We start from the raw sequence: 26,350 nt of genomic DNA, 5'->3' as shown, positions 1-26,350 counted from the left end.
AAGCTATCGATTTTGGTAATTACTTTTAATCCTTCATCCCAATGAATCATTTTAGTGTACCTAAGAGCTCTTCAATCTGCTCTCCGGGGCTATCCATGTGTACAATCGCATCTGTAAATAATGCAAACTCTCCCCCTTCCAGGTTTCAAACTACCTCTTTTTTGTTTCTTGCTTTTCTTATCTCATAATTCTAGAACAATAGTAACAGTGAGCCACGTCACGATTTCAACATTTTAAGCATTTCAATAATTAAACAGAATATGAACTTAAGGGTTGAAATATACATTTTACATCATTTTAAGGAAGAAGTATCCACAATTTATGCTTTACTAAAGTATTACATTAGGAATAATGTAAATTTTGCCACATGCTTTTAGGCAACTGCTGTAAGATTTCCTCCTTAGACTTAATAATATGGCATATTATTATATTAATGTATTTCCTAATATTGAGCTGCCCTTGTATTTCAGGGGGTGAAATCAACTTAGACTGAAATATTATTCTGTTAAAATACTGCTGTTATTTGCCGATGTATTATTTAAGATCTCTGCACAATATGCACAAGTAAACTTGATCTACAACTTTATCTCTAACAGGCTTTGGGATTAGTGCCCCACCAGCGTCATAAAAAGAAGTTGAAATTTTCTTCTGCTGTGGTGTGAACCAGTTTAAGTACTAACCGATTAAATGGTTTCTTCAAACTTTAAAATTCACCTGTGAAAATATCTGTGTCTCGTGCTTTGGGGAGGTGGGGGAGAGGAATGGCATCTCTTTTAAAGTTTTCTGTTTCTTTATTAGTACACTAATCTTATTCAGATTTTCAAAATTCTGTGCACTGTGTATCTATGGTTATTTCCACATTAGTTTCTTTTCATATATGTGAGACTTCTCTCCCAACCCATTTTTCTTGACTAGCTTAGCCAAGAAAATCTGTTTTATTTTATGCTCCCCAATCTACCAAAAATGCAAGAGGTTTTATAAAAACCACTTTTCTTTCCTAATTAATTAATTTCATCTTTCAACTTTGGAAGGAGGCAGGTGGGTGGAAGTTTAACTTATTTCATTCTTTCTGGCTTGGTTATGCGGTTATTTAAGTCTATACATTTCTCTTAGAACATAATTTTTGCACTATCCTTTAAGTTTTGATAAGCTTGTTTTCATAATATTTTTCTAGGTATTCTACAACTTTTTTATTTCCACTTTCATCCATGAATCATCAAAGTTTTTAAACTTCCAGATGACCATGGACTTTTTTTTTTTTTTTTGCTTCTAATTTTTAGATTTAGAGTATTACAGATCGGGGGGAAAAAGATGGTCTGTGTTATTTCTGCCTTTTGAAATTTGGGATTTTTCTCTGTGGCCAAAAATAGATACTCAAGACCTATAAACACTGCTTTTATTATTTTCCTGAGTTGCTGTAGGAAAATACAAGACAAGCAGATGTATCCTCCCAGTGGATTTTTTATTTTTCCTCAAAATCTAATAACTGAATCACAGTTTGTCTCTATACTGATCATTCTGAAGGACTTAATATTCAGATTGATGTTTTCTGAAATTCAGTGAACATTTTGATCACATTATGATCTCACTGGTTCAGAAAAAAAGCTCTCTTCTGTTTTATCATTAAAATTATTTGCATTCCTTGCATTTCATTCTATACTCCTGTGATGCCTTGTGATGGGTCATTCTTGCCCTTCATGTCTCTTTCTTTGACTTCTTTGATCTCTCTCCTTTCACTGAATGTGACTGTTTCATCAAGGAGGGTAATCTGCTTTTTTAATTTTTGATTCTATTTTGATATTTTTAATTTGTTTTAAACCGTTGTACATGTGTCAGTCTGTTTCCTTAGCTCAGCAAGTATCTTTAAAAATCCTGCTTCATCATTTTATTTTTTTAACTCCCATTTCATTAAATATTTACTTCTTCTATAGAGATATATTTTATTAAGTTCCTTTCTTCTCTTCCTTCGATCAGTAGTTCTTCCAAAATAGACTCTTTGACTACAGTTCACATTTTCTGCTCTCCTGCTGCAATATATTCTCACAGACTACAAACTGGGTGTTTTTGGTTGTTTGATTCCAACCATACCACTGTTTTAAATGGGCAGCTTTGTCAACACTTTATTCACACCATGATACCACGGGTGACACATCCTTGAATCTCTTCCCGTGCTGTGGATGTCTGTTTTCTTCTACACGCTACAGCTTTGCCCGCCCAGTGTTCTGTCGCTGGAGAATGGTGTGTTCGTCAGCTTAGGCTGCCACAACACACCACCACAGACTGGGTGGCTCCACAACAGAAGAGTGTGTTCTCACAGCTCTGGAGGCTGGGAATCTGAGATCAAGGCGCCAGCAAGGTTCGTTCCTCCTGAGGGCTCTCTCTTTGGCTCACAGAGCAGATCACTGCCTTCTCGCCAGGTCATCACATGGCCTTTCCTCCGCACATGTGCATGCCTGATGCCTGTTCCTCTTCTTGTAAGATAACAGTCCAGTTGGAGGAGGGCCACATCCTTATGAGCCCATTTAACCTCAGTTTCCTTTTCAAAGACCCCATCCCCAAACAGGGTCACACTGGGGGGGTTAGGGCTTCAACATTTTGAGTCCATAACCAATAAGGATGAGGAGGACAAGGACGAGGATGCAGCCAGAGCTCTACGCAAATCACTCTCTCACTTCATCTCTGTGGTTTTGCCAAAATGCCTGTGCCTGAGTTCACTGCCTCTGCCTGGGCTGTACCAACTCCAGGAGACGCCCAGGCCCTTCAGCCCCTGCCAGGAGTCTCTGTCCTAGTTGACCCGTTTATCACCACTTCCTACCTTCTCCAGGCAGAAGCTGGACCACCAGGTAAGAGACAGGACTTCTAGACATTCATGTTACAAGTTATCAGGGTAGGAAACGGCAGTCCCCTTCCTACTTTCGGGGTTCATTCTTCCCACTTTTTCTCTTACGCAAGCTCTTTTTTTGAATTTAGTTCTGATTCTGAGGTTTTCCTTCTGATTTTTGGTCTATTGTCAGAGATCACTGACCCTGCAGGGTCTATGAGAGGGAGTACATGACACGTCACACCCCACCTAGTCTCCTTTCTCTGGTGGGAGACCAGGGTGCTCAGGAGGAACTTCTACCTTTGCAGAAGTTGCAAGTCTTACCCAAGGTTGCCCAAACCATCTTCTCCACTTCCCTCCCAAAAACGATTTTGAGGATTACATGTGTATCTGGAATAAAACAGATTTGGTCCATGCCAGTTTTTAAAAACATCATGTGCGGATCTCTGGCCTTTTCTTCCATTTGACTGATGCCTAAGTGTTGTTTTCTTTCCCTTTTAACCAAAGTTATGGTTTATACTGTAGATTTTGAGGTATGTCTTCGGTATCTTAAAACATGTGTTTGAGATATCGGTTTTAGATAATAAGTTGACAATAACTACTACTGGTAAAGCCATAAGTAAAAGGTAACACACTATCACATGCAGAAACCTGTAAGTTGCTAAACTTTGCTACTTCCCTCACTCCCCATCATATAAATGGGCCACATGTTTTTATTAAGTTATTTCAGTATCACCTAAGTTATTTCAGCAAGGTAGGGATCCTAGCTGAGGTCTCACAGGCTTCAGTATTAGCGTATGCCCTCAAATTGTATGTAAATGATACATATACATTTGTATTTTTTAAAATGAGATTGTTATCTTTCATCAAATTCTCAAAGAGGTATGAAACATAAAAACTGGTTAGGAATCACTGACCTACAGTAATGAGCAGGAAAGCTGCCAAGAATGAAAAACAATGGAGAATTAGAAACCATTTATAATAGTTTGGATTCATCTGAATAATAAAGTCAAGTGAAAGAGTTTTAAGTTACATAGAATTTGGATAAAGCCCAGAGGACTTCTAAAAAAGTTCAACTGCAGGTGTTTGTGGCCCTGGGCACGGCAGGTAACACCGTCCTGCAGAAACTGTGGAATGGAAGGAGTATGCACAAAAACCCATGTCATTCTGAGGACCCTTCCACATCAATCCATCAGTAAGTACAGCTTACTCTGAGCTTATTAGCACATTAAGCACAAATGACCTAATTCCTTCATTAAATTTTGAAAATGATGACTAATCCTCTTAGTGGTCATGTCCGCCATTTCCATCTCAACAGAAATGACATCCTAGAGAAATCAAGGGTTTGAAGGCTTTCCTGGAGAAAGAATGTCTCCACGTCTACTTATTGCTGAGTTAGGGAAAGAAAACCGGTTACCTTTAAAAAAAAAAAAAAAAAAAAGGCATAGCCTATAAATAAATTCTACTCTCAATATCCAAAACTAGCCAAGTTGATTCAGCAACAAATTAAAGAGAACAGGAGGGAGATATTGAGAATCATATACTTGAGATTATGATCCAGATTTTGTGTGAGTTTCTGATGTACACTGTTTCTTTATTTGAATATATACAGCACTGCTATCGTTTACAAAAGATTATAAATCTTCCTCAAAATCTACTAGTCCAACCACTTTAGAGGTTTGGTTTGGCACAATCTATAGTCTGCAGCCCATGTGCACTTTTGGTAATTAAGAATAAGTAATAATGACAGCAAACAACACACCAGCTGTGCAATGATTAATAAGAACTTTCTTGTACACACAACCAGGCACTGGCATGTGTGGCTCAAGCAACTATATAAAGCTCATGACTTTATGAAATCAAATACAGAGATTTCCTTTCTGACTCCTACACATTCCAACAGAGACATACGTAAGTAAGCACTTTTGTAAAATTTAAACTTGGAGCTATCCATGTAGTAATACTGCCTGAAACTCTATGCATCATTTAAGCTTAAAAAGAAAAAAATACGGTCTTGTTTTTCTTGGGACAGTAGAAAGACCACAAGGAATTTTCTAACTGTGTGGCTTAACTGCCTGAAATCCTTTTTGGAACGAGGCAGGCTGTAAATGAATAAAGCAAGCTGTGTGACCTTGGGTAAGTTAATTTCAACTCTCCGAGCTTCCATTTCTTGCATAAGTCTGTAAACTGCAGAAAAAAAACACGACTACCTAAAAGAAAATGAAAAAATAAAACTCACAACTGATACTACCCACCCTCTTAGCTTAATTCATCTATGTCCCCAGATTATTTTGAAGCAGATTCAAAACTTAGCACAGGTGTTTAAGAAGCTTTAAGGAACTAGATTTTACTCTAGAACTCTAGATGCTTTTATCTCTATAGTAACAAAAAAGACACAAAGATCAACAGAAGCCATCACCACCTGGTCAAGAGAGGAGCTATGACACAAAAGTGAATCAAACCCTTCCCCTAAATCACTATGGATTAGAGGGTACTGGTAGCATGACTACATGTCAAAAAAAGAGAAAGTGAAAGAGAAAGAGAAAGAGAAAGAGAAAGAGAAAGAGAAAGAGAAAGAGAAAGAGAAAGAGAAAGAGAAAGAGAAACAATAATTCTACAAATATCTGCATGAGAAGAAATAATGACTTGGGATAGCTCATGGGAGGAAGAAGACAGTGTTAACACTGGATGAGAAGGGGCGCCTGGGTGGCTCAGTGGGTTAAGCATCCGACTTCAGCTCAGGTCATGATCTCATGGTTTGTGGGTTCGCGCCATGCATCAGGATCTGTGCTGACAGCCAGCTCAGGGCCTGGAGCCTGTTTCAGATTCTGTAACTCCCTCTCTCTCTGCCCCTTCCCTGCTCACATTGTCTCCTTCTCTCTCTCACAAATAAATAAAAACATTAAAAAAAAAAATACTGGATGAGAAGCTCACCTAACAAATCCTGATTAAAGGATTTTTTTAACTTCTTTAACCTTTTAATAAAAGCCTTTTTAGAGAAAAATCCAGAAGGTTAAATAGAGGAAGGAGCAGATCTGAGGAGGATCAGTATCAACCAGATACTACAAAGCCTAGGCCACAGTGAGGAGGGGGGTTGTGAACAGATGCCAAGGATGGAGGGCAGGACGAACACAGCAGCACCTTGATCCTTGAGAAAATGTGGGGCCCCTAACGACGGCACTCAATAGAGCTGAAGGGTGAGAACAGAAATAAAGCTGACAAAACTGATTCCTGCCCTTTGGGGTCACTCTCAAGGAGAAATCAACCAACTGGAAAGTTAAAACAAGGAGAGCTTTAAAGGGACTTTTCATCCTGTGCCAAATTAGTCCAGCAACATAAGGCTGCATAGCTCAAATTTACTTGACCTACACTGACCAGATTCATGTTGATTCCCATGCTCCCTGATAAAGTTAATCCTGTACTTCCTAATAGGCCTGACAACACACACCCCCCAACAGGAATAGAGAAGACACTTCGCAAGCAAAAAAAGAGAAAAGGCTATGAATCCTAAAGACAGAGAACATCACCCCTGCCCTCAAAGTCCTCAACTCCAGCAGTTAGAAGAGGCCTGGGTGGCTCAGTTCGTTCAGCATCTGATTTTGGCTCAGGTCATGATCTCAGTTCGTGAGTTCGAGCCCCGCGACAGGCCCTGTGCTGAAAGCTCAGAGCTGGAGCCTGCTTCAGATCCTGTGTGTGTGTCTCTCTCTCTGCCCCTCCCTCCCTCTCTCTCAAAAATAAATATTTGAAAAGTTTAAAAAAAAAAAAAAAAGAGTATAGAACAGAGTAAGTTGGCCCTTGGTTGGCATCTGGAAAGTAGGATGCTAACAGTTGCTTAAATGGATATAAAACATTCCCTTATAAGTTTGCATGGCCTACCATGCCTAAATTGTTTGTACATAAATGTGCATATCAGGGGTTATGTGGAATACCTGTTTTCCTTTTGGGAGTCTGGAAATCCGGTATTCGGTGGGCAAAGGATGCCTATGTGACTACCTCCCAATAAGCACTGGTTTCTAATGGGCTTTCCTGAACAAAGTATCACACACGTTGCTGCATTTTCAGTGCTGGGGAAAGAGTCTGCTCTGTGTGACTCCTCCTGGGAGGGCAGAGCATAAGTAAAACTACATGCAGATTCCTCCAGAGTCCACCTGGGTTGCCAAATTCTTCTCCGTGTGTCCTTACTACATCGCTATGAAGAATCTACCTGTGAGTACAAGTCTATGCTAAGTCACATGACCCCTTCCAGCACATCCCCAGACATGGGGGTGGTCTTGAGGACCCCAGGCACACCCAGGAAAAGCAGGCACTCCATTTACTGGGAAGACCTCTATTTGGAGGGCACTATGTAGTGGTCTGCTTCATCAAGTAGACATTTTATTCACTCTGGCTTTAAGTTCGAGAATTTGTGGAAGGCCAGCAGAAATAGAACCATGATGCCCCAGTGTGCATGAGCTAAAACGGTCAACCCCTAATTTAGCCATTTTCCAGCTAACATTCATTAGTCAAAACATTTAGTTAGGTGAGACACTAGTGCTTGCCATGCTAAAGATGCAGGGAAGACACAGTATATGGTCAATCACCGAAGGAGTGCAGCAGTGGTGTTTCAGAACGGTTTTAATTTCAGGGCAATTCAGAAGAATCTAAATGAGACAACAAGGTTGCAGTATCAAAACCTGGCCGTGACAGAGGTGCCTTCATCATTGTGCCCCAAGTCAGTTGCCTGCTTCTTCTCACTCAGGCAGAAGTCTGAACATTACCACATCTCAAAATAATGGAAAATGGCGATCATCCAGTATTTTACCACAATGCCTTTCAGTATGGGCTCCTTCTTTCCATAGCCAAACTGAACTGTTAGTATTTATTTTTTAATGTTTATTTTTGAGAGAGAGAGAGACAGAGCAACAGTGCGTGAGCAGGGGAGGAGCAGAGAGAGAGGGAGACATGGAACTAGAAGTGGGCTCTGGGCTCCACACTGTCAGCACAGAGCCTGATGCAGGGCTCAAGCTCATGAACTGCAAGATCACAGCCTAAGCAGAAGTCGGGTGCTTAACCAACTGAGCCACCCAGGCACCACCCATCTGTATTCAATAAAGGGTTACCTTGGTGGCGGGCCCCAGGGAGGGCGCACAAACAATAAAGTGTCACTGATAAAATGAAGCATGAATCTGAGATGAGTGACATCCTTACCTGTTCCCCTCCCAGTTCCTGAGCAGACACGTGGAAAATAAGTCAACAGCAAAAGACAAGAAAGGCTGAGCCTGAAGACATGTTCTAGACCCTAACTTCTCACAGATTATATGGCAGCTCTTGGTTTCCCATGGTTCTAGGTTCCTGACATGGGAGTCCCTGAAATTCCTAAAATTGTACCTACATTTCTTTTGTGTATATATAATATACTATTGTCTGGGAACAGGACCCAAAGCTTTCATTAAATTTTCAAACTAGGTCCTAATGTATTAAAGCTTCAAAACTAATGCTCTACATAGAGGAAACGTATATCAGATGAAGGAGCAGACTTCAAAATCATTGACTGAATGGCAGACCAGAGACCCAATTTGCCAGGAGATGTGTAAGAATGCAATGGGGTTGAAAGGGGTCTATCAGGTTGGAGACCAATAGCTAGGGAAACTATTGGGGCGCCTGGGTGGCTTAGTCAGTTAAGCGTCCGACTTTCGCTTAGGTCATGATCTCGCGGTTCGTGGGTTCGGGCCCCGCGTCGGGCTCTGTGCTGACTGCCAGCTCAGAGCCTGGAGCCTGTTTCAGTCTGTGACTCCCTCTCTCTCTGACCCTCCCCTGCTCACGCTGTCTCTCTCTCTCCTAGAAATAAATAAAACATTAAAAAAAAATAGCTAGGGAAACTATTACCTAGAGAAAAGTCACTTCTGGTTTAAAAAGTGGTCTGAGAAAACTGAAGAAGTTAAAGAAGCTCTAGTTAAAATCATGGGAACAGAGCAACAGGTTCAGATTTGGGTGACCTCAAAATACCAGTTTCCACCTAAAACTCCATTGACCAGATGCACCTGATCCATTTTCATAAGGACTGGGCCTAAGTAGCAGTCAGCCTCAAGGACATGCTGCAGCTATGTGATGGCACCAAAATATAAATTGAGTTAAATCAAACTTGATGAATAAATTGTAGGTATGATGGACTGTGAATTTTCTCACACTGTCCAAAGATGATTTGGTTGTAACCCAAACTGACCAAACGGATATAAGTAAAAAGGGATTTATTAAAAGGAATCAGCAGGAAGGACAAAGAGCTGAAACTCAAAAGTGCTCTGAATTAGCAACCTGAGGCCATCAAAAGTCAACCAATAACTCTCCATTTCTCACCTCTGCACCCTCTTCTAATTTTTTTAAATATTTATATTTGAGAGAGAGAGACAGAGCACAAGTGAGGTAGGGACAGAGAGTGGGAAAGAGAGACACACAGAATCCAAAGCAGGCTCCAGGCTCTGAGCTGTCAGCACAGAACCTGACGTGGGACTTGAACTCACAAACTGTGAGGTCATGACCTGAGCCGAAGTGGGATGCTTAACCAACTGACCGACCCACGTACCCTCTTCTAATGAGACTCCCATCCTTCCCAGTGCTCTGCCTTCTCCACTGGGCAGCTGGCCCACCAATGGGGTTTCTTCAGCCTCAAGCCTAGGGGCAATCTCATAGTAACTGGCTGGGTTTCTCCTCATCCCAATTCCAGATCTCCAGAGGAGAGAATGTGACTCACCCCAGACTCCCGCAGGACTACTCTTGTGTGTGTAACCAGCACTCGTCAGCAGATTGAGATTAGAGTGGCACCGAGTCTTACAAAGCTACGAGAGGGATGATTCCACAGTGAGCAGTTCTCAGAGGCACTGGGCTATCTTCCAGGACATATATGTACTAGATCACTGTGGGGCAGTATGAGAAGGACCCAAGAGAGGTAAAAGGGGAAGAGATGGAGGTCAGAGTCTAGAAAAATACCCTTTTCCCAGCCCAGCTTGTCTACAAAGTAGCAGGACATTTTTCCAGGAAAAGAATGGGGAAAAAAATTTCCTCTGAAAGTATCCTAGTCTGATGCACATGGCCATATTGTCATTGCATAGGCTTCAACAATATACATACTTTATTAATATAAACTTCTATTTTTTTTAATTCTAAAGTGTTTTCCTAAAACCGTGTAGCCTATTCTCAATACTCTGGCTTAAAGTTAATAAAAATCAGTTCTTTACATACTAATGAAGCCATACTTCACGTTTATATTTTCCCACTTACACTATTTGGTGTACTTTTGGATTTTTGAAGATTTGAGACACTGAAACATTCTGTTTTTAGTGGTTTCATTCAATCTTCATATCCTCTAAATCTGCTGTTGCTGAGGATCAGAACCAGCCTCTTAGGCAGTGACCACACAGACAAAAACCTTCCACTTAAAGCCATTTACAATCGACAGAGCAGCAGTACAGTCTAGAGCCTAACAGTCCCACCTCCAGAGGCAGACAGTCCCGGGTTTAAATCCCAGTGCTGCCATTTACCAGCTGTGCAACCCTGGGCAAATCCTTACCCTCAGCTTCAGTTTCCTCATTTGTACAATGAGGACGAAGATAGTATCTACCTCACAGAGCTACTGAGCAGGGCATTAAACGAGATCATGATGTCAAATACTTAACAGTATGAGGACTTAATAAATATTAGCCTTTCTATTATTATATATTAATTATACTGATGGTGATACACACAAGGAGAGAGATGATAAACAGAGTTTCACTAGAGTTTCTGGCAAAGTTGAGCTGGGAGGCCTGGCAGAGCCAGCTGACCTCAAAGAGATGACATCCCATAAGCAAGCTGCCTGTCACATGTGATGTGGCAAATGGAGAACAATCTGAGGGGAGGGCAGCTGGCCTTCCTGTCACTGCCCGCTGGGTACCACAGGCATATAAACCCCTTGTTTCTCTCAAAATACAAATGAGTCAGCACCAAAAAGAAATAAGCTATCAAACCAGGAAAAGACACAGAAGAACCCTAAACGTATATGAGCAAGTGAAAGAAGCCAGTCGGAAAGGCTACATACTATACAATTCCAACTACAAGACATTCTGGAAAAAGCAAAACTATGGAGACAGTAAAAAAAAAAAAAAATCAGTGAGTGCCAGGTGTGCGAGGAAAGAGATGAACAGGAAGAACATGGGATTTTCAGGACTATGAAAACATGCTGATAATAATTATAATGACGAAAATAGGTTATAACACATTTGGTCAAACCCATAGAATGTACAACACCAAGAGTGAACCCCAAAGAAGCGCTGGACTTTGGACAATAATGATGTGTCAGTGAAGATTCCTCGAGCGTATCAAATGTACCACTGTGGCGAAGGATGCGGATAAGAGAAGCTCTGTATAGGGGTTGGGGGGAGACAAGGGATATGGGAAATCTCAACTCTCCTCTCAATTCTGTTGTAAACTAAAAAAAACCGCCCTTAAAAAAACATGAAGTCTTTTAAACAATACAAATAAGTCATTATAGTTGTTTAATATAAAATGCATTTATTTGCTTAATATGTAGTTATACATACACTAGCCGACAGTGACAGCGTAGGGTTAAGGGATAGGCTTTGGAGACAAACTGGGTTTAAATCCCAGCTTGGCCACTCTCTAGGACCTTGAGCAAGTTACTGAGACTCCCTGAGCCTCATCTTCCTTATCTGTAGAGCAGCGGGGAGAGAAGTCGCTGATGTGGATCAGCTCACCTCAACTTTGTGACCACTCTGGTGAACAGGTACTTCAGTGATTTCTATTTAACACAGGAGGAAACTGACAATGAGAGTCCAGACGGTGCCCAGATCACAGAGAAGTCACATAACCTAGTAGAGCTGAGATGCCAACCCAAGGAATTTCATTTTAGAGCTCACTATGCTACATTATGTGATACTATCTACAGAGTACTCCAGCAAACTGTCAGAGAAGGAGCTAAGCCTAGCGCACCATCATCCTTTTGTCAATATTGCCTATTTTAATTATTATGGTTCTCAATTTTATATTGAGAGATGTGGCAGAGACAGCTCTGACAGCTTCGGGGGGGGGATTATTTTATAAAAGAAAATAAAAGTGGGCACATCTCCTGAAAACAGTCCAACCCATAAACACCCCACACGATCTTGTCCCCTAAGAAAAGGCATCTGATGGCACCTTCCCCATTGCTCACCTACCCATTGCCCACCACTCCCATCCCCTCACTCCTGGATTCTTATTCTCCCTTCCAAGAACTCTAGGTGTTGCTCCTAAAAGAGAGATGAACAAAAGGATCATATTCCTCATCATTCTTAATTCTACAAATACTGACTGAATGCCAAGTTCCATGCCCTGAGCTATGCTCTGAGGACCTGTATTTGTAGCTCTGCATCTCCAAAGACTTTGGCAGAGAATCTCTGAGTGGGCCAGACCTCCTAGGCCTGCTTGCTTTCTCCAACCCCTCAATCCCATCTCCAACATGAACACATTCTCATTATCAAAAATATTATGAAGTTCTTCCTTCTACTGAATCAAACACTCACCTCCTAGCAAGTTCTGCTCGCCTGTACAGACTATGCTTTCTCAGATAACAAACAATAAATCTACTTCCCTTTCCATACTGCAGCTCTTCAATTTTCCTGAGACAGCCCCGGTGCTTTGTCTATACTAGACACTAAAACGCTGCAGAATTTAAGAACTTTATCTCCCAAATTTTCTCTGATCAAACCACGCTAGTACCATGGGAAATTACTACCTATCCCTCCAGAGCCACACTACAGTGCAGAGAAGGGACTTCCTGTACCATAGCTAAAGGAAGAGAGAATTGAGAAGACAATGTCATTATTATTTTCTGACTCTCCTTCAAGAAAGGAGAAAGGCAGACAGAAAGTTTTCTGTGGTTTTAAAACTTCTTTTTAAACACTCCAGAGAATGTAAGGCCCTGTTGAGAAGAAAAAAAATCTAACAGTAAAGGAAGTCTCTGTGGCTATGCCAAAGATGCCAACGTTCAAGAAAACCAGAAGAAGGAGAAAAAGCCACCCCCCACCCGCCCATTTGTCAGATAGTCTTGCCATGGGGTTTTGACTTCTGTACTGAACCATCACTATTCAGACAGCCATAAAGCTTTTAGAAATTCTGAAGTTTTATCATTGTTGCTGTTGTTTCAGATATTTATTTTTCTTTCATATGAAAACTGGTGCTGCCTAGCAACCCCGTGCCAGCAAAGCTAAATGAGGAACCATTTTAGGCTGACTTTTTTAAAAAGGGGTTTCTTTTTCCCACTGAATGACACGCATGCCCTAAGACTAAAAGGTTCCTTGCACCTCAAAGAAAATGGTTTGCATACTACTCACTTGGGCCTCCCTCATATTCAAGGAGGGTAGAAGAGGACCAGGATGTGTCTTGTGTTTGCGGCAACAGGAGTGGAGGTGTGGGCCGCCCCAAACCCAAACCAGTCCACATGTGGCTGCTTCTGGACTGCAGGTTGGGACTGAATAGGGCATCCATTCCACCACTGACCCTGGGCGCAGAGACACATTCTTCTAGCTTTTGGCAAAGACAAGGGTGAGGGTCGGAAAGTTTGTCCCAAGGTTACAAAAGTAACGCAATGTGCTATTCGATACTCTTTATGTGTGCATGTAATTTAATACTCTGTGCTGTACACCTGGGAGAAAACATACATGACCGTCTCACCTTGACTCCTCTGTGACTAGAGGGACACTGGCTATTCAAGGACTTTTCAACAGATATTACAGGGAGGGCTACTGAAACCTCAGAACAGGAACATAACATCAGCCTTTTCCACAAATCATGATCATCACAAATGGTCTCCATTTTCTCACCATGAAAAATGAGACACAGACTGCCCGAGTACCCATTTAAAAGACTAAATTGCTCATTTTGATAAACTTTTAAGAATCCTCACCAAGGAAAAGTTTTATGCAAATAAAATGTGATCCTCTCTCAGCACCCTGTGATCCACAGAAACTGTAGTATACAAAGGCTAACACCAAACAAAATCTTCATGATCCACTGACCATCACAGAATCAGTGAAAATTGGAGCAAACTGAAGCATCCCACAGAGCTAAAAGCAACGAGAGTGCCATATTTGGCCTATCACATTGAAAATCCAATTATAATCCTTAACAAGATAAATATACAGGCATATCTCAAAGATACTATGAGTTTGGTTCCAAACCACCACAATGAAGCGAATATTGCAATAAAGCAAGTCCAATGAATTTTCTGATTTTCCAGTGCACATAAGAACTGTATTTATACTGTACTACAGTAAGTCTGCAATAGCATTATGTCTAATTTTATTTTATTTCTGAGACAGACAGACAGACAGACAGACAGCTTGAGCAGGGGAAGGTCAGAGAGAGAGAGGGAGATACAGAATCTGAAGCAGGCTCCAGGCTCTGAGCTAGCCGTCATCACAGAGCCCAACACAGGGCTCGAACCCACAAACCGTGTGATCATGACCTGAGCTGAAGTTGGACTCTTAACCAACTGAGCCACCCAGGCGCCCTAGCAATAGTTTTATGTCTAAAAAGACAACGTACATATATTTTAAAAATACTGCTAAAAAAATACTCAAAATAAATAAACTTAAAAAAATCTATATATTACGCCAAGTGATTTGGTTGAAAGTAACATATTTCTTACTTTACATGAAATGCCAATTTAAATATTAACATGAAATAAGATAATAAAATCACACGGATATTATTGTTTTCTCTGATGATTTTCAAAGTCTCTTCATAATCTTCCAGGGTCCTCAGGGACTAGGGGAGAGACAAGGAGTTTGTCGCATTATCAACACAAATTTCTTTTATGACACGAAAAATGTATAAAATAGTAGAATGGGCTCCATTTCAACGAACTTTGTTAACACCCAGGAGGGTTCTTTACCTATCTGTCTAATGAAGCTCCTCTAAAGAGCTCCCCACCCCAGAAATTAGCTAACAGCAAATTAGAATTGAAAGTGATTAGCAAGCTGCATACAATGCCTGTCCTGTCTGCTCTGACTTTCCCTGCTGTTATGTTCTGTCCTGCAGGAAAAACACAATGCAAATCTGTACTTGCTATCACCCATTCCTGAACACGCACTCGTTTAAACCCTTACAGGTCGACTTTGGCTCTTCCTCCCAACACACATTTTACTCTTGGAGTAAACAGTCGTACTCTCCCACAGGGCTGGCACCCGGCATCACCAACAATGCCCCTTGACAACCCTAACACTGAACTTGCTTGGGTTTCTTCTGGCTCCTGTTTTATCTCTCATAGAAAAATCTCAGTGTTCTGCAAAGATACTGCTCTTAATCTTCTCCTAGTCATGAGAAGCAAAAGTTTGGGATTAATCAATCCTTAACTCAAACTCCAGCATTGCTGCTCACCAGCTGTGTGCCCATAAGCAAAGCCAATCTCTCATCCTTCATGTTTCGTACATGGTATAAAGGGATAGGATGTGTAAAGGAATTTTGTATATATACAGGGATACCATTAGTAATATATGAAATACTGTAAATACTTTTTATATATGCATTTTAAGTGTGTAGATTCACACACGTAAACACCAGGGTTACAGGAGGTAAGTACCCCATATAGTAGACCAATATAACACAAAGGGCACCATGCCAATCTCTTGCCTTTTTATCTTACATTATACTTCCCTCCACTAAATTCTCTCACAAGTTTGAGCCCCACATTGCAGACCATTTGTTACACATCTGGACGACTAAAATTCAGCACATTATAAACTGAACTCTTGCCCAAACCCATTTTTTTTCTTCATTAATGACATCAATATTCTCCCAGTATGGGGTCCTCAAAAATGACCTACTGACCATCATTTGTGACACAGTCCTCTGAGATGGCCCACAGATCCAGACCCTGGATCATGTCTCCTGTACCTCACAAGATGATGCCCGCCACCCTTGAACTTACATTCTCACCACCATGTCCTCAACTGTGCGCCATGTGACCCCTCACTTGGTCTGTTATTACTCCACTTTCTACCTGCCAACTCTGCTGCCAGATTAACCTTCCTGACGCAGTTTACCTGAAAACCAGGACAGGCCCTGGCACCCATCAAGTGAAATCCATAAGTCCTATGGTGGCATTCCCAGGCTCCCTACACCTGGCCCAAACCCTTTCCAATGTCATTTCATGCCACTCGCCCGTGTTCCACCAGAAGGTGCATTCCCAGAACACACACCTACTCTCTGTGCTTCTTTGATTACACGTTTTCCCCATATCTGAAATGTCCTCTTAAAACATACTCCACCTGTTCAAACTCTATTCTAAAACCTATTCAAACCACCTAGTCAGGAAACTTTCCAGATTCCTCACAGTTTCATATAAATCCTCCACTTAAGTCGCAGCAACTTTCTCCGCATCTTATTCTCTTATAAGAGCACTTATTCTCCACCGCATCCCGCCGTTACTGTAGGTCAGATCTTTCCCCTGCCGGACTCACCGCCCTCACTTCCCCCACATCTCACAACCATGTTGCCATGTCAGACTCCAAGAGGGCGGCCCACCACAAATGCGCCACATTAATCCGTAACAAATATACTTTGTCAAGAACAAAACTTATGCAAAACCCATAAATTCTAAGGCACAATCCCAACTTGAAAATCTGTGGGAATTTCACAGTACCCCTTTCCACCTGGGAAATGCAATTTTCTGGTTTGCACGGGAAGAAAGGCCTTGATGGTATTTTTGGCCCATGAATGCTTCTTTTAAAAACAACATCTTAATGTATTATGTGGGAAGGAAGCCAAAACATGTGGATTTAAGTTTCCTATAGAGTACATATGGGTTTTATGAAAACAGCAAAGAGGCTGGGATAAAATGTGATCTCCAGGGCAGATTAACTCGGGCCTTCTTCTAACTCCAAAATTAATCTAGTGCTTTCTTGCTTTAATTATATGCTGAAAGTTTCCTCTTCTGCTTTAGTGACTTTCCTGGTCAGAGTCAACATTTTTCACATTCCTGGGATGGAAAAATAACTGAACAAAAGAAAATGCCTTCCTCCTATTGTCACTTTCCCCTCTGTTCTCCTTCATAGATACTACTAAGGTCTCTTCATTCCCTCTCTCATTGTCCCTTCTTTCTACCCCCCTATCTATTAAAATTCTTTCCTCCCCCAGAAGACTCTTCTTTTTAACTCTTCTACCCTCCTTCCCCTCTCCACCGCCCCCCCATCTCTCTCATTTTATTCTCAAGCATTTATTAAGAGGAACCACAGCTCTCCCTCACTACGTTCAACTCAAACACAAGACCTCTGGGTGGTAAACATGGATCTGTTGCCAAGGAAACCCCTGGCCCCTGTGGGCCCATGCGTCCATATGAAGTTTTTCTGCACAGCCACCCTCGTCAGCAGAAATATCCTTCCTCATAGCCATGCCTGGACTCTGAAGGGAAGTCCAGCTGAGTAGGAACAAAGAGCTGGGAGTGAAAGTGGACAAGGATGAAATCGAAGTGAAAAGAGGAGGAAATAGGGAAATTAAGTTCTCAGAAATATGAACTAATCCAAGCTAACAGCTCCCCACCCCAAGCAACCCTGTGCATCCAAACCTAACCCCATGCACTCCGTGAAGAATCTGAAACTCCATATCCCACCCACCCCCTTCTTGATAGGAAACTCAGTGCTTCAATTGACTCTGGCAGTGCATTTGCAGCATTTCCCAGCAGAGCCACAGAAATGCAGAGGGGAAACCTGGAAGCCTTCTACTTAGCTTTAGGAAGCTTCTTCTCTGAGAGTGGGTCCAGTTTCATCTGCTATAACTACTATAATTGGCTCACCAGTGCCACTTGAAAATTCCTGTAAGGTTTGTTAACAAGGTGAAAGCGGCACTATCTACCTCCCAGCAGAAAAATCATGAACTTACCTTCTCAGCTTCAAATAAAAGAAGAAAATAGGAAGCTGCAGCATTAAATGGAGATCCTTTTGTAGGAGATCAAGACCCAGAGCCAGTATTTTCACAAATAAACTGCAGAAAGTTCCCTAATTGGGATTTAACCAAATGATAGTTGTACCACTAAGCATTATTTCAAAGCCTGTGGGTCTAATTATCTCTTTTCCCAAAAATGATTAGTAGCCATCTTTCCTTGAAGCTGTCTGGAGAGCTTAGGGCACCACAAACAACAACAACAACAACCTAAACTTCTTACACTCATAAACCAGCTGCTTACGCTATACTGGGAAAGAAAATCTCTGACCAGGCTTCACCTTTAACTCTTCAGTGGGAACAGCACTCACACAAGCTAGAATTGCTCCAGCAAACAGCAAATGCAGCAAGGCTCTCACTGTGCTTTGCTCATAGAGCCTACACCTCCACCTCCATCTCCTTCCCACTCCTCTGCCCCCCTCAAAAGTTACTGAGCTCATTCATTCATCCAAAAAATATTAACATCCAACATGTACCAGGTATTATTCTAAGGGCAAAATAAGATCTCTGCCCTCCAGGATCTGGCAGAGAAACAGGTAACTATGGCAATAAGTAAATTATATAGCATGTTAGACACGGATAAGTGCTATGGGATACAGATCCCCAGACAGGCTGCACCCCACAGACTGGGAGCTGCTTTCCACCAGGGCAGTAATATTCATCTTCACATCCTAGCACCTAACACATGCTTGGCACAGAATACAATCTCAGTTGAAAAGAACAAGCAAATCACAACAAACTTGTAATAAGCAAATGAGTAACCAAGGATTTTAACAGTTTTCAAATTCCCTATCTTAGAAGAAGTGAGGATAATTACTAGCAAGGTCCTGATCTATAATGAGGATGAGGAAAAACTGCATAAAAGTTCTTGAAAGAATATAGTGTATTTCGAAAAATCCCTGATTACACAGACACGAATAAGCAGATGTGTCACCAAAGAGATTATTCATTTTAAACCAGAGATTCTTAATCTGGGGTTCCCAGATTCAGGGATGCATATGAATCCCCTGAAGTTGTTAGCACAATTTGGGAGACAGGGGGAGTTATCTGTGTTTTTCTAGGGAGAGTCTGACACAGATTGGCAAAAATATTTTCCCTATGTTACAGAAATAGAATTTGAGAAATCCAAGGACAGGACTGAAGGCAGCAAAAAATCTCAACAGTCCAGTATTATATTGCAGCTACTCATTTGCATCTGGGTTAAACGCTTCTTAAACTACTGAGATAAGAGAACACCAAGCATACTTCAGATTTATGGAAAGCCCTCAGAAAACACAAGCTCAGTGGGAACTTCTCAGAACCAAGCTCATCTTCACAATAATATCATCATTTAACCGGGGAGGGAGGATCTTAGAGGACAGTTTCATCTGGTGATAAAGCCAAAACCAGGCATTTCCTTAAGGAGAAAGCAACAGAGACTTTACCTTTTCATGGTTTTCAATTAAGATTTCCACAACGATGTTCTGAAACTTCAAATCCATGATGGCAGCAACAGTTTCTTCCTGGGGCCTCATCAAAGTTGGTCCAAACACCACTCCCAAATTTGCCACAGTCATTAGGTTCTGCTTGGAGTGATGTGAAACACTAATATGGAAGTGGGGGGAAATAAACGTCTCCGGTTAAAAGAGAGGCAACAACTGAGGAATGTACAATAGTCTACAACTCTGTTTCTCCTTAAAAACAAGAAGTCAAGAGACTCCATTGTCCTCCGTGTCTCAATGTCTGAAATAACAGGATCTGACAAGACCCTAGGTGATGGGGCCCCTGCCTTCATCCTATTCCTCTCATTGTGACACTCTGCTCTAACCACAATGGCGTTCTTAATAAATCTATGTTTATGCTAGGCCTGTGCCCTTCATAGATTTTCATTTACTGTTCCCCTCTACTAAGAATATTTCCTCTTTCTCCAGACGTTGATACCCTTGGCCTCCAGTAATGACCAAACTATATGGCACTCTTGTAAGAACTGGCTTCACAAACACCCAGAACTTGAGCACCCACATTCACCTCTTTGGCCCAACATGTTGTGCAATGAACAACCCGGACAACTGTTCTCAGAAGCCCTGACACTTAATTCAGGCCTCAATTCAAAGGTCTCATCCTCCAGATACCTTCCATAATAACCCTCTTTGTAGTCTTATACCCAATATATACTCTCTAACCTCTCACTGTAGTTTGTTTTTTTTTTAAACCATTTATCTGAAATTATTTTGTACTTTTATTTGTAATCCGTTGATGATCTTTTTCCTCCAAAAAAGAAGGTACTCCATGAAAGCAAGGAATGTGTCTATCTTTGTTCATCTATGTATCCACTAGCACCTAAAAAAGGCATTCAGCAAGTATGTGTTGAATGAACGAATGGTTAATAGGACACTTGGCAGGTCATAATATTCCCTTGACTTCAGTTTCCTTTTATATAAACTAAAAACAAAATAAATAAGATAATAAAATAAAAAGTAAAATAAATTCTAAAACAGCATTCCTCAGCTTCCTCTTACCTCTAAAATCCTATAATTATAGTGATCTAAGAATCATTTATATTTGAAGAAAGGACTAATTTTTCCCCTGGATGATTAGATTTTGCTTGCTTTTAAAAGAGAGACTAAAGAATAGAATGGATCCTATGAAATAACTAGCTATTACTGGATTAAACAAACTCCAAGGACATGTTCAAACTCAGAGTTAGGTAGGTGTGAAAACAGGCTAAATTCGCTGACAGACTTATAATCACATTTCCAGAATCTGTGTACAGGGAAGTGTATAATATTCTCTTCTTTTACTTCCAATCAAACCCCAAGTTGCTGGCAGTGATGGTAAGAAAATAATTATACGACTTCACGAAAGCATCATATTTCAATGGCCTGGTCCAAGACATACATGGTGAGTCAAATGTCCAGCCTGCCTTTCCAGGCGTGGCCCCCAAGACTGTGTAGACAGCCCCACTTCCAACCGTTACAAATCCAAGAACTCTGCACGGCACCCAGAGGCAAACAGAAAAAGTTAGGAAGAAAAAGAGGCTTACTTTGTCAAATGTTTCACCAAAATATCCAACATTTCTTTATTTTTCTCTGGCAGTTTGTGTACCAAGAAATGGATAGCATTGACACGAGATTCTGGGCTTCCACTTTCTTTAAAAAAAAAAAAAAAAAAAAGGAAATAAAGAAAAACACATATTACTCAGAATCAAATACAGTCCTAAAAATCAACCATTACAAAGGCTCACCTATTCAACATCTTTTTTTTTTTTTTTTTTAACATTTATTTCTTTTTGAGAGACAGAAAGAGACAGAGCATGAGCGGGGGAGGGGCAGAGAGAGAGGGAGACACAGAATCTAACTCAGGCTCCCAGGCTCTGAGCTGTCAGCACAGAGCCTGATGCGCCGCTCAAACCCACAATCCGTAAGACATGACCTGAGCTGAAGTCGGACGCTAAACCGACTAAGCCGCCCAGGTGACCCTCAACATCTTTAAACAGAGAATTTAAATGTATTTTGCCCCTTTCAAGAAAAGAGAGAGAGAGAGAGAGAAAAGCTATCTTGTGCCCTATTCTTCTTTAGTCTTCTGAGCCTCTCCTATAAGGTCATTTCCATGTGAATGCAGTTAGTGCCTCTCCCTGGGGTGATGTTTGACAACACAGGGCTACTCCAGCTACTCCTCCTGGAACCTACACTTCCAGTCTGCCCATCACTTGAAGGAGTTCAGTCACTGGCTCCCTGCCTCACAATGGAATTCAAGTAAAACATTAGCAAATAGATTCTTCCCTCTTATCCGTTGCATTTTGTGTCCCAAAAAGATATACTGAAGCTCTAACCTCCAGAAGCCTTGGAGCCACAGGGGCTGTGCTCAGATATCTGGTACCTGGCCCTGATTAGGGTAGGAGAATACTGACTTGGAGTATATGAGCCCAAAAGACAGAGTCTGGCAAGGAAAATGGGCTCTGGATTGGTTGGCATATGGAAACATGCTCAGTTTCCTACCTCAAGGAATTGGGTTAGCCCCAGGAGGGGCAGGCTCCCTAGAGTCAGTAAAGCCCCAGATGTCAAAACATCAGAACAAAAAGACATGTTTAACATAATAACATTATTTGGGAATAAGGTCATTGCAGACGACATTAGTTAAGACAGGATCATACTGGAGGAGGGTGGTCCTTTAATCTGTCCGGTGCCCTTGTAAGAAAACAAAGACAAAAAAGGAGGATGGCCATATGAAGGCAGACACAGGGGAGAATATCATGTGACAATGGAGGCAGAGATTGGAGTCATTTGTCAACAAACCAAGAAATACCAAAGATTGCTAGGAGCCACCATATGCTGGAAGAGGCAAGAAAACAGCCTTCCCTGGAACCTTTCAAGGTTGGCCCTGCCAACATACACCTTGATTTTGGACTTCTGTTCTCTAGACTTATGAATGACTGAATTTTATTTGCTTATTTACTTACTGACTGATTGACTGTTGTAAGCCATTCAGCAGCCCTAGGGAACTAACACATTCACTTTATCCCTTAGACTTTGGAATGGATTATCCACAGCTTTTATTAGCAATGTGCCCAAATCTGCTTTATTGTGTTCTTAACTGAAAATTATCAAACAAATCCAAATAAATGCTTATTACTGAGAATTCCACTAGGGTTTTCAGGGGTGTCAAAGAAGTGACTGATGAGAATTCAGTGATTAATTACTGCAGCAGAAAAAGGACAGTGACAGACTGCTTGGGGGTTCATGGAGAGTCCACAGAAGCAGCTGAGGAAGGGTTTCACATAAGGGAGAACATTTGAGTTGGGTCTTGAGCGTTGAAGAATTCGAGGAAAAGCAGAACTGAGGCCTAAGGGGCACATTCCAGATTCTGCAAGCAGTATGAGAAAATACACAGCCTACTGACAGAGAGCACTTATGAAAAGTCCAAGACCAAACTTTGGTTTGTAAAAGCTAATTTGAAGAATCCATATTTCCTGTTGGTCCTAAAGTAGTCCCTGTAAGTAAGGTTGGGAAAAGAGACGAATAGAGTTAAATTTGGAGGAAATATACCTGACATTTTTTGGAAGATGGATTAGAATGGGGGGAGAAAAGCAAATTAGGAGGGAAATGTTATTTGGGCAAGAAGCCATGAGGCAAGGAGAGGGATGGGTGGTAGAATTACAAGGAAGGAAATAGAGCAAAGAAGCACAGCCTGCAGGCAGGGTTTAGAATTGCTGCTTCTAACTGACAAAAAGTAGCCTTGAAGTGGCCTTGAGCAAAATACCTAAGGAAGAAGGCAAAGGTGACCAATGTTGTGTGCCTGGCTTATATGATAGTATCTCAGTCCCACTGACAGGAGCAGAGGAGACATCGCCAGTTTGAGGGGGAAGATGATGGCTGGGAGTGAAGGAGGAAGGGATGTTCAAGGGACTGGTATCTAACAGAGAGCTGGGAACGGTAGGAGACACTAGAGATGAAGGCAGCAGTGTTCTCCAGAGGGGCTGGCCTCCAGCACATGGCCAAAGCCGCCCAAGTGCTTCAGAAAACTAACAGAGGGCCCTGCTGGGAAACCAGCTCCATAGGGATACAGGAGAGATCCCAACTGGGGGCTAAGCAAAGCATAGGAGGAGAAAAAAGACAAAGGGCCAGGAGGTTCACTGTCATTAGAAAGTCAAGTGAGAAGAAACATGCAAGGTCTAGATAGCCAGTGGTATCAATAGTTAAGGAAGGACTATGGAACAGAAAGACCGGAAGGAGGGCCCAGACACCACCACTAAGTTGGCTAGCCAGGAGTCCCTCTTTAGTAACACAAGGAGGCTAAAGAATGGGTGGCTGGAGGGGGTAGAGAAAGCAGAATTTCAGACCACTGGTTCAAAAACCAAGAAACAAAAGGGAAAGGGGAAGAAAGGTAAAGCAAGAAACAGGAACTTGTTTTTTATTGACATATGATTGACATATAACATTATATTAGTTTCAGTTATACAACATGATTTGAAATTTGTATATATTACTAGGTATCATCACAATATATCTAGTTAATATTCATTACCACACAGTTATAAATCTTTTTATGATAAGAACTTTTAAGATTTACTCTCTTAGCAACTTTCAAACATGCAATAAAGTATTATTAACTACAGTCACCACAGTGTACATTACAACCCCATAACTTATTTTATAACTGGAAGTTTTTCTTTTCAACTCCTTTAACCCATTTTGCCCACTCCCCAGCCCCCAGCAACCACTAATCTGGTCTCTGTATATATCAATTTGCTTGTTTTTGTCTTTTCTAAGATTCTTCATATAAGTGAGATAATATGGTTTTTGTCTTTGATTTAGAGAATTTGCTTCTTCAAAATGATAATGGTTTTACTTTTTGCTTATTGTCAAAATTAAATATTTACTGTTAAAAATTTTAGAAAATGTAGATAAAAGAACTCAGTTAAAAAAACAGTAATTTTAAATACATATAGTTGAGAAAGAACATGCAATCAGACTATGGAGAACTATCAATTAATCATAAAAGAAAGAGACAACCCAAAGAAAAATAAGCAAAACACGGGAGCAGGAACTTCATGAAAGACGCTTGCCAATAAACCAATAAGTATAAGAAGTGCTAAACCTCATTATTTATCAGGGAAATAAAACTAAAACCACAATGGGCTACTACTACTCACCAATCAAAATAGCTTTAAATGAATACTGCACTAAGCTCTGGCAAAGATATGAAGTAACTGTACCTGTCATATTCTTAACTACACAGGAATAATGAAATAGCACCATCACTCTGGAGAACTCTTTGGCTACGCCCACTGAAGTGGAACACACACATTCCAACCCACAGCCCCAAAATTCTACTGAAAACCAAGAGAAATGCACATAAATTTTCACTAAAAGGCATATATGAGAATGTTCATAGCTGTGACACTCCTGTTAATCCCCAAAGTGAAACCACTCAAGTCTCCATCAACTGTCAAACAGATAAATGCATTGCGGTATGTTCATACAATGGAATCCGGTACCACAAGGAGAGTGAACGAACTGCTGATTCACCCCATGTGGGTGAAATGTCACAAGATGAGCAAGAGAAGCTGAATGCAAAGGAGGAGATTCTGGATGATCCCATTTACATACAGTGCAAATGCAGCAATCCTAACCTATGGACCTACAGTATCAAACGTCAGAGGAGTGCTCACATGCCATAGTGACCGTGTGTGAGGAAGAGCTTCCAGAACTCTGAAAATGTTTCTTAATCCAGGGGTGACAACAAGGCTACCATTAATTTGTAAAAACAAAAAAACAAAAAAATCATTAAGCTGTATACTCATTATTCATGTATATTTCTATTATGTTTCAGCAAAAATTCACTTATATTAAGCTGCTCTTAATAAACATCATCCTAATTTAGACTGACAAATACTAGGTTTAAACCTTTCAGAATTTTGCTTTCCTGTTTTTGTAATTAAATGTGAGAACAGCCTATCTCATTTAAAATACCCTGGACATCTCTCTATGTCATTAAAAGGAGCAGCACACCATCAAATTCTATGAACACAGGAGATGCTTCCAGTGATTGCAAAGGTAAGCCTGCTCCAGTTTTCACTTCCAACAGTAATGTTTTAGAACGAGGAATGAGATTTCACAACACAGGACACAGCTGTTGCTAAAGGCAAAGGAAGCAAAAGGCTAAGAAAAGAAAAGGCACCTGATAAAGTAGAAAATAAATAATCAAATCATATTACATAATAAAAACTCTTAGATACAGACTAAGTTTGTCACTGAAAACAAAAGTATATCTATCTAAAGAGTTAGAAGAGGAATATCACTCAGCCTTGAAAAAAAGTGAGAGCGCGCCATGTGCAACATGGATGGACCCAGAGGGGCAAACAAGTCAGTCTGAGAAAAACAAATACCACATAATTTACTTGAATGTGTAATCTAAAAAACAAAAACAAATGAACAAGAAAAGATGCAGAAACAGACTCATAAACAAAGAGAACAGGTGGTTTCCAGAAGGTGGGGGTGGGGTGGGAGATGGGCAAAACAGGTGAAGGGAAGTGGGAGGTACAGGCTTCTGGTTATGAAATGAATAAGTCACAGGGATGAACAGCATTGAGGAAACAGTCAATGGTACTGTAATAATGTTGTATGATGATAGATAATGGCTCCACTTGTGACGAATACAGCAAAATAAAGAGACTTGTTGAATCATTATGCTGTATAATTGAAACTAATGTAACATTGTGTGCTAACTACACTTCCAAAAAAACCCCACAAATTAGGTGATTAATTATAATCAAATTTTTTATCTGGAGTTAAAACCAAGATAATGCCTTATCAAATCAAAGCTGGATAAAAATGAAACAAAGTTTTAAAAAATAACATTTTTCTGGGGCGCCTGGGTGGCTCAGTCGGTTAAGCATCCAACTCTTGATTTCCACTCAGGTCATGATCTCACAGTTCATGGGTTCGAGCCCCCCATCAGGCTCTTCACTGACAGCACAGAGCCTGCTTGGGATTCTCTCTCTCCCTCTCCCTTTCTCTGCCTCTCTCTCAAAATAAATAAACCTGAAATAAATAAATAAATAAATAAATAAATAAATAAATAAATAAATAAATAAAATCAAAG

The 26,350-nt window shown here is 40.9% G+C and overlaps 1 protein-coding gene across 2 annotated transcripts in view; it reads right to left on the bottom strand.

Annotated features, from left to right (window-relative positions):
* ARHGAP10 (Rho GTPase activating protein 10) overlaps nt 1–26,350 on the bottom strand; it is a 313,043-nt gene that overhangs the window by 79,544 nt on the left and 207,149 nt on the right. For both annotated transcript variants that reach the window (XM_077770703.1, XM_077770713.1), the window contains exons 17-18: nt 20,790–20,895; nt 19,192–19,351 (exon numbers count right to left, since the gene is read on the bottom strand). In XM_077770703.1, coding sequence (XP_077626829.1) covers nt 19,192–19,351; nt 20,790–20,895 — 266 coding nt within the window. The remainder of the gene's footprint in view (nt 1–19,191; nt 19,352–20,789; nt 20,896–26,350) is intronic.

The sequence above is a fragment of the Crocuta crocuta genome, unplaced genomic scaffold (genome assembly GCF_008692635.1).
Source record: "Crocuta crocuta isolate KB4526 unplaced genomic scaffold, BGI_CrCroc_1.0 scaffold345, whole genome shotgun sequence".
NCBI classification, from domain to species: domain Eukaryota; kingdom Metazoa; phylum Chordata; class Mammalia; order Carnivora; family Hyaenidae; genus Crocuta; species Crocuta crocuta.
Note: the sequence above shows the minus strand (reverse complement) of the source record. Positions and strands in the feature narration are given on the sequence as shown.